Genomic DNA, 15,614 nt, shown 5'->3' with positions numbered 1-15,614 from the left:
ATAAATAAATCAAGAAGTATTTTTTTATAAAAGGCTTTTTTCAGTGTATAAATGATCATTATCGGAATACTCAAAATTGCATATTGTTTCAAGTATTCTATAATTGCGATCCACTGCAAACTACCAATAAAAATAATGCTTTTTTATTGATGAACATCCCATGGTTTCTCCATCCTACATCGACGTCTGTAACCATCTTACAAGACCAGAATCAAAAATCCCCCTCTGTTCCTGACAGAAGGTTTTGGCGTCTTACGAGCGTTTATAAGCATGGCTGAAACATTAATGGCTCCTGCATGCGTGTCTGTGAATGTTTTATGAATATTCTATGAATGTTTAATGAACGTTTATCTCCTCTCAGGGACCAGCCGTGGATAGAAACCGTGCCGGAGCAGCCAATCAGAACGCAGATCTGGAGAAGCAGGGGTGCAGTCCTTTCTACGAGGAGCTGTTCGATGATCCATATGTCAATACGGTAAATTTCACAACCTCCATCCTTCTGGCTCACATCTGTTTGTGTTTTTCTCTTAAAGCTTTATTTGATGTCTCTTGAAAATTTCAGCGGCGGTAAAGGAAAAGGTTAATGACAGTTTTGAATTTGTGCATTTATTTTGTGTGCATTGTAATTGCATTAATGTTGACTGGCACAGAGACGTATTGAATAATGCACAGGTCATTGTGTTCTGGGCAATTACAGTAAATCTAAAGCTTACAGACTTGTAAGATAAAACAAAAGCATCATTAAAATAGCATAATTAAATCATTCTTGAAGCCACACTCTAGCTGCATGTGGCTAAATAAGTAAATAAGCTGTTAACCACTGCACTTCTCTATTACAAATGAATATGTTGCATGGAATATCTTAGTAGATAAATGTATTCATACTTTTCATATTAAATTAGGGGTGGGCGATATGACCTAAAATTAATATCACGGTATTTTTCACCTTTTGAACGGTGATGGTATAATATCACGGTATAATATGCTTTTTTTTTTGGTACTTTTTGGGAGGAGTAGCCTGTCCTGTCCCTTTAGTATGTGTAAAAAGTTAATATTTTTATAATATAATAAGTAAATGGTTGGTATCCCTATAAAAAAGAGACATGGGAGAGTATTGTGCGTTCTCAACATATTTATTTAGCAAAAAACCTAAAGATCTTACTTAACGTTGTACAACAAAACAAATATTAGCATTGTAATAACACAAGAATAGTTTAATAGTGTGTACTTTTCACAAAAACTAACTCTCTCTTTATCTGAACTCTGATGAAACTAGACATTCAAGTTCTTTGCCAAGAACACCAGCCTGTCAACATTCTCTGGCTTCAGTGATGCCCTGGAGCTTGTTACAATATTGCCCTCTGTGCTGAATGCACTCTCGAAGGGTGAGCTTGTGGCTGGGATGCATAGGTATTTTTTTTTTGCCAGACGGCTAATGCGCAAGAAGTGGGGACATTGGAAACGCCACCACTCCAGTGGATCAGAGTCACTGTCAGCCATTACCATCAGCAGGTAGCCATCTAGCTCCATGTCAATGCCCTGCTGCAGTTTACTCTAAAGCGGCCTCGGTCTCTTCGTCTGGTTCTCACTCATCTCTTTTCAGATAGTATAGGCTACTGGCCCGACATTTCTTCACAATGTTTCACTAGTCGTTTAATGGCCACTCCCTTTTTACCTACCATCGGCAAAGCCGATACAAATATGTTTTACTTTTTTATTTACAACAAGTATATATATAAGTATAAGGACAGGTATTCAGACCACAACTGAACGTTTGAAAAAAATGTAATTACTATTATTGATGTAAATGCAGTCGTTCAAGGAATATAATTGATTTATTACGGTATTAGAAAATCCATGTCGTGGCGCAGAGTCACACCGGTGATGACTATGACACCGTTATACCGCCCACCCCTATATTATATTATATTATATTATATTATATTATATTATATTATATTATATTATATTATATTATATTATATTATATTATATTATATTATATTATATTATATTATAGATCTATATTTTTTTTATAGAGTTTCTCAGGATTATTGATCTACTGGATTATATTTTCTTTTCATTATGTGTTTGAGAAAGCTATGTTTTTTGTTGTATTTCGTAAAAAAACTTACTTTCAAGCACCAGATTTTCTAAAAAACCCATTTAAATGTGCATAAAAGGAAATTAATTGTTTTCTTACCTTTATAAAATACTTTTTTGTTTTCCATTTTATTAAAGTCTATACCTAGTTAAACCGTAGAACCTGAGCTTTTTCAAAGGTCTTTTTATTTTGCCATGGCTGTATGTTACCAGTTGCATTTATTCTATTGATGCAAACAATAAAATGGGATTTACCGGTAGGGTTTAGAGATGTGAAATTACTTTTAAATAAATAAACACATAAACATTTAGGCTTTATTAAGGCCTGATTTGGTTACATACACACATTCACAAACACGCACACGATCACACACACACATAGACCAATATGTGTCTAATAGCTGCTTCTAAACCATTAGAATTTTACCGCCTACTCTAGGTGATGTAGTATAAATATAACATTGACCTTTGTGTGCTGTGATTAAATTATAAATTCAGCTAATGGGAAATGGCAACTGACATGTCAAAGATAAAATAAGTGTTCTGTTGTATTTTTTATGCGGTTTGTTCTTGTGATTGCTTTATCAGGAAGCTGTTCAAAAGAACTATACTTTTTAAAAATATAATTTTGTTACTGTATTTTGTTACTGTCATTCTTGGTTGATTCATAGTGAGTGTAACTCACAATTCTTAAAGTATCATTTCATAAATATCAGTTTTAGTATCATCACATGATAATGAATAATGAAAAATTTAATATGATGTTCAAACATAATCTCACTCCAATTTGTAACGCTTTATTTTAACGTTTTAATTTAGTAAAATTAACCAATGCCCTGTAATGGTTGGGTTTTGGGGTGGGATTTGGGGGGCATGTCTCGTCTTAAAAGCCATATGTTTTTATATGAAACAAAATCTTGCATTTGGGCATTTGTTTGAAGTAGCCCCTTATCGGACAATGCATGAAATAGCATTTCTTGTGAGAAACTTTAGGTAGTGTAGGTACAAAGACATTTTATAAATTGACAAAAAATAAGTGAATTAAGTCCTGTTCTTTTGTTATCTTTCTAGTCAGAAGATGTCTATTCTTCATACCACTACAACCCTCAAGAAGACTTTGCTGAAGTGTTACTTCGGACCGGCAAACTGGCTGAAACAAACAGCGAAGGACAAAATCTCTTTCCTGCAACCGAAGGTAGTAGAGCTTATACTAGAGCTGCACAATACTGTATATCATATTGCCATTGATATCGCAATGTACATATCCACAATAGTCACACCGGATTATAGTTGATCAGGTATAATAGTTTGTAATTTCTAAGTTTATCCAAAATAACCTGTGACGATACAGCATTCCAAGAAAGCATTTTGAGTTTAAAAGTAGCTTTAAATAAGATTATTTATATTTAATTATTTTTATGATGAAGACTATACAATAATATTTTGCATTTGACTTTTTAGACTTCATATCTGACAATTCTTATTTTATAACCCTGACTACTGACTACATAACAGATTTCTAACTTTATATCTAGCAATTCTGAGAAAAAAAAGTAAAAGCTGCCTCCTAAAAAACTCAGATTTTATTCGTAACTATTTTAAGATTTATAATTAATTATTAATACATTGGAGACTGTACAGTGATATTTTCCATTTGACTAATAAAAACCTGACCTAATATCTCAGAATTCTGGGAAATAAAGTGGCAATTGCGTAATATAACGGTTTTAAAATTACTAATTAGATCATTTATTCTATTGATGCAAACAATAAAATGGGATTTACCGGTAGGGTTTAGAGATGTGAAATTACTTTTAAATAAATAAACACATAAACATTACAGTGTTTAAACAATAAAGTGGCAATTGCGTAATATAACTGTTTTAAAATTACTAATTAGATTTGTGTATTTACAAATCGTATTTAAATTTATGAATTGGATTTGTGTATTTACGAATCGAATTTTAAATTTACAAACAAGTTTTTTATTCAGTGGTGGAAATGGGCTTCTATAGTATTGTATCTGGTAAAATATACCAGTATTGTATCTGGACATTATAACTTTACAGTTAAATCAGTTTAAATCTGAGTTTATATCACACAATTGCTACTTTATTTCTCAGAATTGCAAAGTAGTCAGAATTCTAAGATATAATCTGAATTCCTAAGATAGAAAGTCAAAATTCTGGACTTTTTATCTTATAATTCTGACCTTATATCTTGCAAGTTTGTAACCTTTGTAACCTTTTTTATTTTATTTTTTATTCAATGGCTGAAACAGGCTTCCATAGTATTGCATCTGGTAAATTATATTGCAGCAAAACTAATTATCAGAATATTTGTTTTTATCCGATTGTGCAGCTCCACTAAACACAAATACTTGCTCCTAAAATCAGCATGACTAGTGACCTCACCTGGGCCATCCCAGTGAAATGTCCACCATCAGCCGTCTCTCATCACCCTCTTGTTAGCTGCAGTGTCCTTGCGAATAACGCTGGAATCTTCGGGCCTGGGGCAAAATCTCAGGTAGCGAATGCTGGCCTCGTCACTCCCTGATGTATCGCCACTCGCTGGCTACACGTCCGGAAGAATAGCGTCATATTGATTAATTAATGTGTACTCACCGCTAGCAGACAGCAGTAAATAATGCGCACCTTCCCGATACAAGAGAGATAGCGGCTAGTCAAAATATCAAGGCCTTTTGCGTCAAGATGGATGAGGCGAATGAGAAAATCGATGCGGAGTGATGGGGAGCGATGCTAGAACTTTAGTGGAAGAATGCAAATCGCAATTCTCCCATTGCCTCTTTCCTTTCTTATCCTCTCTTTTAATTCCTCCAGTGTCACTGTCGTTCAGTTGCGCACGGCAGGCGTAAAGTCACCTTCATGAGGGAGAACGTGAGATGAAAGGGGAAGCGCTTACGGCGGGCCGATAACGCTAAATTAATGACCTGCACGCTAAAACCTATGCTGAATACACTGCTTCCTATTAGAGCAGTCATGGATTTTTGTTGTTTAGATATTGCGCTCATGTCCTCTCTAATCTTAGTGCTTATGTGTGAAATGCTTAAAGGTTATGAATTAAGGATGCTTCGCGCTGCTGATATGGTTAGATTTATTTCATTTTCTTGCCATCTGGGCAACATGCTTCTGACTTTGAAATTGTGCTGTTTTATAAATAATGTATGAATGCACATTTATAAATAAAAATACATTTCTTAGAGCTTGATTTTCTTATTTTTAAGTTATAAAACTCTATTCTACAAATAAGAATTTTATTGCACTAAAATTATATTTTAATTAGCAGTTAATTAAACTGACAGTCTAAATAAAGTAATTTAGCTATGTGTACTTTATTTATACTTGAAGCATACTTTATTAGAGCTTGATTTTTTTTTTTTAAGTCAAAAACTGTTTTTCAAGTAAACATTTTATTACTCTAAACTGACCTGGTTTAATTGACAGTTTGGTTTGGTTGACAGCTTAAAAATAAAAGAATGCAGATATATTTATTTTCATTTATGAGTAAAATGCATTATTCAAGCATATTTTAGGTCTTAAAACACTATTCTACATATAAACTTTTTATAACAATAAAATTACATTTGAATTAACCGATATTTCAATATTTTAAATACTTTTATTTGTGAATAAAATTCATTATTCAAGCATGTTTTTAGGGTCTTAAAACCCATATAAACGTTTTATTATGCTAAAATTACATTTGAATTGACAGTTAATTTAATTGACAGTTTAAAATTAAAAAAATAAAATAAAATGCAGATATAGACCATTTCATTGTGGTGTTGTCGTTGGCCTATGAACAGTTCCTGCTTGATGTCAAACTATTTTAAACTGTAAAAAGAAGTTGATTCAGTCATACAATCTACTTACTTAAAATGAGTTAAAACAGCACACTTCTTGACATTTTGGGCACAAATTATTTGTTTTATGTTCAATCCACTTAAATTTGTAAAAATTAAAAAGTTGACTTAATTCCTTCCTGTTGGCCCAGCACAAATTGTTTGTGTGGCTGTGGAAAACAGCATTTTTGTATTGTATTTTATATATATATATATATATATATATATATATATATATATATATATATATATATATATATATATATATATATATATATATATATATATATATATATAATACATTTTATTTATTTTAATTACTTGTATTGTAAAATAAAATGACACGGGAAAAAAGTATTGAACACATGAAGATAGGAGGTGTAAAAAGGGAGTGAAAGCCCAGACAGCAAGTGAAATCTCTCAGAAGTTATTCAGCAACCCTTTGTCAGTGTAAATAAATATTAACTACTTTAGTCCAACATCTACATTATCAGAATGATGAAGATGAAACCAGGGGGGACATTTCAGCAAGACAGTGATCAAAACACAGCTAAGGAAACTCTCAAATGCTTTCAGAGAAAAGAAATCAAGCTGTAAAATGGCCTAGCCAATCACCTGACATGAATCCAATAGAAAATACAAAATAAAGATCCATTTTGATTGACGAGATCCACAGAACCATCAAGATTTTTACACTCTCTTGAAGTCTGAGAAAAACTCACACCTGAGCAATGCATGTGACTTCATTCTCCACACGAGCTGCCATAATTTAAATTATGTATTATTTGAATTTGTTTATAGACTATTTATCGCATCCAATCAGCATTAATCACACATTATCTTTATATTTCTGAGTATATATTATGTTTAATGTGCAAATTTAAACTGTGTCAGTTTCTTTTTTTGGTCTCTCTCACATACTTTTACACCCAAACGCTTTCGCAGACTGGAATACAACAGAGCTGAAGTCTTTAAGCATAATGACAGCCTCCATCTCTGATCAGCATGGCTGTGATTCTGTGTGAAGCCACACGTTTCTAGTTTTGTATGTTAAAGGGACTTTGAGGAAGGATGTGTTAAAAGAAGCCGTCAAACAGCTGAGAACACTAAAACTGATACTTTTAGAAACACGAGCACCTTTGTTATCCCAGCTCACGCAAGACTCCCTCCGCTCCAGCTGTTTTTGATAACATTGTCTTGCCGCGGATTGTCTGATGCTAAAAATGCCTTTGATACCATCAGAGACTCCGTATAGCGGAATAAAACCCAACACCGTATTGCAGTTCTCTGAGAAATGGGAACTGATGGGCTGCCTGAAACATTAGACTCACGTCACCTGCTAATCATATTTGAGAGTCTGGCGCTGTGTATGTCTGCACAGCAGTCTGCTTTTGTTTCCAGCAGTAACGTTTCTTTGCTAGCTTTGCTCGTGTGGTACTGTAGGTTTAATGAATGTTTACAATCGTCCCGTAGGGTGCTTTTGTGGTCAGATTCTAATTGGACAAATTTAGCCACAATCCCTGCAAGGTTTTGTTCGCTGTTGAATGGGGTTAAGCTACTGGATGCAAGCGAAAGGTCAGAATCAAATGCATATTTATAGAAAGTTTTATATAAATTCATTGTTGAGCCCTTATATTCTTTTAAACTTGCTTTCTAACATTTCAACATCAGTAGCAGAAGAACAGAACTCTCTAATACTGTACATCAGCTCTGTATTTGCCCATATGTGTAAGTTGTTTGATATTTTTTGTGGCTCATTTCTTTATTTAATTGCTTAGTTAGCCTATTTTGCTAATTAATATGTGTAAAATCATCCCTTTCAGGAAAAAAAAAATAGAAACATATGCGCCTCATACAGTGCTTCCAGAAAGTATTCAAAGAGCTTCTCTTTTTCCACATTTTTTATGTTTCGGCCTTATTCAAAAATGGATTAAACTCATTAGTTTCCTCAAAATTCTACACACAATACCCCATAATGACAATGTGAAAAACGAATTTTTTGAAATTGTTGCAAATTTATAAAAAAAAAAAAAAAATAAACTGAAAATCACATGTACATCAGTATTCACAGCCTTTCATTTGATTGGACATGATTTGCAAAGGCTAACACCTATATCTAAATAAGATCCCAGGGTTAAAAATTGCATGTCAAATTACAAACCAAGCATGAAGACCAAGGAATTGTCTGTAAACCTCCGAGACAGGATAGTCTCGAGGCACATGGCTGGGGAAGGTTACAGAAAAATTTCTGCTGCTCTGAAAGTTCTAATGAGCACAGTAGACTCAATCATCTGTAAGTGGAAGATGTTTGGAACCACCAAGACTCTTCCTAGAGCTGGCGACCATCTAAGCTGAGTGATTGGGGGAGAAATGCCCTTAGTCAGGGAGGTGATCAATAACCCAATGGTCACTCTGTTTGAGCTCCAGCATTCTTCTGAGGAGACAGGAAAAACCTTACAGAAGCATAACCATCTCTGCAGCAATCCTTTAATCAGGCCTGTATGGTAGAGTGGCCAGACAGAACCATCTCGCCGCCTGAAATTTTAAAAAAGGCATCTGAAAGACTCTCAGACCAAAAGAACCAAAATTCTCTGGTCTGATGAGACTAAAGTTGAACTTTTTAGTGTAAATGCCAGGCATTACGTTTCGAGAAAACCAAGCATCGCTCATCACCAGGCTAATACCATCCCTACTGTGAAGCATGGTGGTGGCAGCATCATGCTGTGGAGATGTTTTTCAGCAGTAGGAATTTGAAGACTAGTCAGGATAGAGGTAAAGATGAATGCACCAATGTACAGAGACATCCTGATTGAAAACCTCCTTCAGAGTGCTCTTGACCTCAGACTGGAGCGACGGTTTATCTTCCGGCAGGACAATGACCCAAAACACACCACCTAAATATCAATAGAGTGGCTTCACAACAAATCAGTGAATGTTCCTCAGTGGCCCAGCCAGAGCCCTGACCTAAATCCTATTGAACATCTCTGGAGAGATCTGAAAATGCCTGTACACCATCCAAATTAATAGAGCCTAAGCGGTTCTGCAATGAGTAATGGGCAAAAATTCACAAAGACAGGTGTGCCAAGCTTGTGGCATCATAATCAAAAAGATTTGAGGCTGTAATTGCTGCCAAAGGTGCATCAACAAAGTTTTGAGCAAAGGCTGTGAATACTTCTTTACATGTGATTTTTCAGGGGTTTTATTTGTAATAAGTTTGCAACAATTTTAAAAACTCTTTTTTTCACATTGTCATTGTGGGGTATTGTGTGTAGAATTTTGAGTAAATAAATGAATTTAGTCCATTTTAGTAAAAGGCTGTAACATTAAAAAAATGTGGAAAAGTGAAGCGTTATGAATACTTTCTGGATGCACTGCATGTTTAATCACAATTGTAAAATATGTGAAACCTACAATGTGTGGTTTTGGAATATTTTTAAATGAAACCAAAGTAATCACACGTGTCCACATTTGTTTATGTTATCACAAGTTTACATGAAAATTTTTTCATAACCACTCACACATTTCACATCCATTCAGTATCTTTCTCATATTTCATGTGTGATTTTTCAAGGGGTCCAATTATGCCCTTTATCAAAGTGATGATTCTGTTTGGGGGGTGTACTAGAACATTTTTCCCAACCCTTTTCCTGAAGGCACACTAACAGGTAACATTTTCAACCTCTTCCTAATTGAACACACCTGAATGAACTCATCAGAACATAATAAGAGACTCATAAACCTGAAGTTAATGCATCAGATAAGGGGGACATCCAAACTATGTACTGTTGATGTGCCTCCTGGAACAGGGTTGGGAAACACTGCTCTAGAACATGCTGTCATCTTTTATGGTTTGGAAAACTCATTATTTTTCAGATAATTTACATTATTACACTATCTTTCTCCCCAGCGTGGGACAAACGGCTGAAATAGTTCTAGGTTTGATGAACCTTGTGAAAAATTAAGTTGTGTTATGATTTGTTAGCTGTCCCAGTGCAGTTTGACAGTGTACATGGTTTAGGGATCAGAGGGATCAGAATATCAAATATTTCAAAATATAATGAATTTGAGCTGAGAACATTGATCCAGAGGATTGAGCAGAACATTTACTCGTCCATGTGTGTGTGTTTAATGTGTGCATGTGTTCACTACTTCGTGTGTGTGCACTTTGGTTAAATACAGAGCACCAGTTCCGATTACAAGTCTCATTATAAATACACCATAATTGGCCAGATGCCACAGTTTTCACTTTAACTTTGCACACACGGCTATCAATAGACATATCAGGGATGTAATAATATTGTTATTTTGCCCCTCCCCATCCCTAACCTTTCAAATTTCCATAAGTGGAATTTGGCCACATTATTAAATCCCCAAAAAACAAGTTTGTAGTCTAACAAGCCATTTGTTACTCTTGAAAATGATTAATAATAATAATAAAAAAAATAATATTTTAAAATCTCTCCCTTCTGAGAATTTATGCAGTATAAGTTTTTATACACCTCCATAATAACTTCAAATAAAATGGTAAAAAAACATAATAGGACATCTTTAAAGGTTCAAGAAACCCTTTAGTACTTTTTTTGAGATTTTGAAAGATTTGTATGTGTTGAGCATCAGTTAAGACAGCGTTAGCACCTGTCAGCTTTGATTGTGGGGAAAAGTAAATAATTTTGAGTTTTTGTCTTCTAATTTCACTTTTCTGGTTTAAAATCATTTTTGGGGTGGGATCGAAAGCGATGACGTAGTGCCCATTTGCCTGTTCTGTAATGACATATCGGTTCATAAAGGTATGTGTTTGTTTCCATGATCCACTGGGTTTGTGGCATGTTATCTCTTCAATTCCATTCCGGCCGATACAGCAAATCTGTCGGTTTGCAGTAAGCATTTTTGTCGGTGAGTTGTATGAGAATTGGAGATTTGCAGACTTTGTCTTTTATCAGTTGAGTTCGTTGCCATTCATACACATCGCCTACCTGTGGTGCTGTTAGCATATGTTTAAAATCCTCCAGATTACCAGCAGGGTTATTGGTTAGAATAGACCGGGCTAAAGACCTGCTAAACTGCTCCACTCTGTCTGCATTCAGACCCAAGGATTCAGGAGGAGAGAAGTTTATAGGGTTTATATAAAACATGACCTTTTAACTGTATCCATCTTCAACAAAGCAGAAGAAAAAAAAGTCTTTGAAAATTAAAAAATCAACAAAGCTATACAAGAGCAGTACTTATTAGCTTAAGTGTGGAAAAAGAACTATGATGATACACTGCAATTGATACAACTGGATTTAAAATAACAAATAGATCAATCTTTTTATTAATTTTTACAATTTTACAGTTCATGGTTTGTAAATTGGTGTTAAGTATACATACAGTAATTATGAGGAAAATGGATAGTGTTTACATGGAGAACCCAACATTTGCACTCAGTGTTGCACTGTTTACACCAGATCATTGTTGCTCGCATTGCATCACACTACAGCAGCTAGACTGGACAAGACTATTTCAAATCATTTGATTTTTGTGTCACTATGTCATAAATAAAAATGAGACATTGGTTTACTGTTGCTCATGTTATGCCACATCCACTGCACAGAGTCATACTTTTTATGATAAGTTTTATTGTGTATCATACATGCAATAGACAGTATTTGGACTAGTACTGTAAATAGTACTATTCAGTTTTTTTTTTTTTGTTGTTTCTGAAATACCATTAAAGCAAATTAGGCAAATCCATTCAAAAACCGCTAGCTTGTAAGGAAGATTTTGCATATCAAGAACAGCCTCCTGTAATTTAATGCTTTTTAAAATAGTATGTTGGTTACAGATAACAAGATGTCATGGCGCTGAATTTGCGCCATACTCTCAGTTTTGCTGTCACAGTCACATTTCAGGTTTATACGCTGCCATTGAGAGCTCATTTTTTCCCTCTCTTTCTCTCTCTTTTCTGTCACATCATGTTACAGTACAGCAAGGAGGTGCTTCTCTGCAGTAATAACTCTGAAATGTTCATCCTTCTTTTTTCTCCCCATCTCCTCTGTCATTTCGCAGTGCTCCTTCAGCTAGCCAGTGATGCTTTTCCCAAAGATATGACACTCGCCCTGGCCTATTTACTGGCTCTACCTCAGGTGAGTCTGACTGCTCTATTTGCAGATCTCTCTCTCTATCTCTCTCTCTCTTTCTGAATGACTGTCTGAGATATTTGAGCTCTGCCTCCTCAGATTATGGTTTTCCATAACAATTTCTTATGCTGCCATCAGAAGCGTGCAGTATTGAAAGATAAAACCATTTAAAAGTCACTAAAAATCTAATATCAAGCCTCATACCTGTTGGCCCCTGTTCCGTTACGTTCGGGGCCTTCGTTTCAAAGTATTATTGCATTTTTCCTTATCCAGATGGCTTCATGCTCTAATGGAATCATCTGAAAATGGTCTTGATGGGCTTAAAATTGATAGCATGTCTCCAGTGATACTTCGCAGTTCATTATCAGGTGAAGTTGGGTTGAAACTGATGTGCCGTTACTGAGGCAATTGTCCTAGACTTCTTGCTTTGACCTCGAAAGTCCTCATGGGTCGAATTTTCGAGACTTTCAATCACTCATTTTGCTTATTACGGACATTACTGCAAGTGTCAGATGTCCCTTTGACCTATTTCATTGAGTTACTTTTTCCACTGAGGGTTTTTTGTCAGAGACCAAAAAAAAGTGAAATCTGATTTGAAGAATGTAAATTGAAAACAACAGAAGACTGTTTTTTATTATTTGTGTGTACATTTGCACAAACAGAAAAACATTTTTTTAAGTCTGTTTAACATACAACTCATTGCTCACAACTCTGTTTGAAATAACACATTCAGAAAAGTTTTTTTTAGGGATGTGTCAAATTTGTGAAATTTATCTCCCAAAAATGGTGTTTTTGGTTTTTGCAACTATGCGATGTGCTATGAAACCCGTTAATTTTAGTGGCTTGTGCCGCGCAAGAGCAGGGTAGCATACAGTTCAGTAATTTGCATGTATTGCGCTCAAAGTTCAAAATGGCTTCATATTCCGCGCTGTGAAACATGTACTATACATGCTCACCAGTACAGAGAAGTCCACTCAAAAAACGCTTCAACAGGACGTTTCTACATAGTATAAGGTATACTTACTATTTCTGTTGCTTGAAATAGTGCTACTGTGCTGTCTTAGAAACGCTAGTAAAATGATGCATCTCGACTCGATAAAACGTTTTGTTTTATTATTATTTTTTTTAAATCAATGAAAATTAAGTTATTTAACTTTAACTTTAACCTTTTTTTTTCCTTATTATTTAACCTTCAAATAACAAACAGGCACTATCAACTTCTAACGTTAATAACATTATATCCACACAGCATATAATTAACAAAATAGTGCAAAATAACATTAACATAAATAAAACCTTAAATCATACTAACACAAATGAAAATACATTAAAGGGGGTAGTTATTGTGTTTTAATTTTAAAAAGTCTTACAAATGTATTTATAACCATAGTTTATTAAAATAATAAATAAACAGCTTTTTTGATTCAGTTTTTGAACAAATGCATTTAGAATTTTAGGTTTTGGCCACAAGTTTTCATTTCGGTACATATATATTTTTTTTGAGAGATTTTGATAGGGGTGTGAACCTACACTGGTCTCATGGTTCAGTTTTTTAAATTATCATGTTATTGATTTGGTTCATTTTGATATCTCAGTGCATCACAGTGCTTTGACGATTCTTTCCATCCTCAATTATATATTTTTTCTTCACAACACAAGAATTCTTAAATTCAATTTTTAATTCATTTATATTTATTAATACTGTATATTATTTGTAATGCAATTTTGTTCTTTACTTCAAGCAGTCAGATGAATGAACTGCACCTTTAATTCTGCACTGATGAGTTATGTGGACTCTGAAAATGCTCGGGAACAGTTAGATGCACGTAATAAAGCACACATTGCGCAGCTATCACAGCTGATCCGTGATAGATGCCATGAAGAAAATTCACTCTACAGACACACTCATGTCAGGATCCACAAATAGTGCTTTAAAAGTGATAGAGGATTAGGATTTTCTCCCTAACAGTGAGATATTGTCTCCTGGTTCTGCTGTACTTCAGTGTCAGTGAAAGACTGTACAGCAAACTCGCATGCAGTGAATTGTGCAGTTATCTGCTTTTTAAGTAGTTGGAGCATTTTAATTACACCCCAACATGGTGCATATGAGATAAATGACGTCAGTCATATTAACCGGTGATGATCTATTAATGAACCAATACCAAATTCTGTATCATGGTGCATTGTAGAAACAATTGACACCAATTTTGCCATTAACTGAATAAGTTGGTAGATTTGAAAACCATAAATATATTTACTTAATGAGTCTGCAATTTTTCACACCCCATACTGTACACAGCATTCACTATATAGTGAACGAGACAGCTCTTTTCGGCACATTCAACTGCATGTGACAACTACAATGTAGTGAATGAGTCAAAGATTTTGTGTACCATCTACTGTGAGTGAATCAACAGTTTTAGCATACTGTACGCGACATTGACTACACAGTGAATGAGTCAGCAGTTTTATACACTGCCTACTGTACATGACATTGACTATGTAATGAATGAGTGTGCACTTTTAACTACAATGGATTAGTCCTAAAAACTGAATTAGATTAGTATGCACATGCATAATGAACATATGTTGTTTTTTTATTTCAGGTTCTGGATGCGAACACATGTTTTGAGAAGCAGCCTCCATCAGCCCTGTCTCTGCATTTAGCGGCGTATTACTACTCTCTCCAGATCTACTCCCGCCTCGCACCCTGCTTTAAAGACAAGTGCAGCCCTCTTTACCGGGTAAGCATGTACATTCGCGTTCCTCTCTGTCACCCTCCATTCCACAGCCATTCTTCTTTATCAGGCGCCTTAGCAAGTTTCCAAACATCTACACAAGTCAAGAGCAGAATTCATTAGCGGCACAATAAAAGTTCTCACCTTGAAACGGACCGATAAAACGGTATCAGCTTTTATTCTCGCTCTCTGTTTTTCCCCATTCCTCTGTCTCTTTTACACATCTTCTGCGGTGTCATTCTCTCCCTCTTCTCGTGTAATATTTCAGGTTTATCTGCATTACACAATGACAGCGCTTTTACCGCTTCCCTGCAAATTTTAGCATCTTCCCTCCTCATGCCTCTTTTCTCATTCTTTTTCCTGTTACCCTCTCCCTCCGTTCCATTATCATAATTCCATCTTTTATTTTCACCCTCTGTTGCATCTCAGCATCTCTCCCTCTCATTCCACTCGTAACTCTCGTCTTTTCTGTGTTATAATGACGAACGCTCCTCTCGCTTCACTTTGAGAGTTAGTTAACGAGGAAGGAACGCTTTCTCAATCTTCTACTTTCAAAACCACATTTTCACCGCTGGACAAGCCGAAATGCCTCATTATTAGGATGATCGCTGGCAACCCTCATCACCAAGGTCAGCCTTTATGTGCTATTTGGTTAACACTTCATAAAACCTATAAAGCATCATGAGCAGGCATCTAAGCTTGAGGTTTTCTCATTGGTTTATGATGGGAAGCGTGGGGTTATGAACAGGTGTCAAAGTAAAGCGTGTTTTGATGATTTTAATGTGTTTGTGTGGG

General features: G+C 35.1%; 1 protein-coding gene across 8 annotated transcripts in view; it reads left to right on the top strand.

The window, feature by feature from the left end:
- Positions 1-15,614, top strand: part of nbas (NBAS subunit of NRZ tethering complex) — a 378,367-nt gene that overhangs the window by 164,806 nt on the left and 197,947 nt on the right. For all 8 annotated transcript variants that reach the window (XR_012395546.1, XR_012395545.1, XR_012395547.1 and 5 more), the window contains 4 exons: positions 362-475; positions 3,175-3,298; positions 12,011-12,087; positions 14,688-14,825. Coding sequence is in view for 4 of the 8 variants with exons in the window: in XM_073932555.1 (XP_073788656.1) it covers positions 362-475; positions 3,175-3,298; positions 12,011-12,087; positions 14,688-14,825 (453 nt within the window). In the remaining 4 variants the exon portion in view is untranslated. The remainder of the gene's footprint in view (positions 1-361; positions 476-3,174; positions 3,299-12,010; positions 12,088-14,687; positions 14,826-15,614) is intronic.

The sequence above is a fragment of the Danio rerio genome, chromosome 20, assembly GCF_049306965.1.
Source record: "Danio rerio strain Tuebingen ecotype United States chromosome 20, GRCz12tu, whole genome shotgun sequence".
NCBI lineage: Eukaryota > Metazoa > Chordata > Actinopteri > Cypriniformes > Danionidae > Danio > Danio rerio.
The sequence above is the reverse complement of the archived record's forward strand: the minus strand, read 5'-3'. Positions and strand labels throughout refer to the sequence as shown.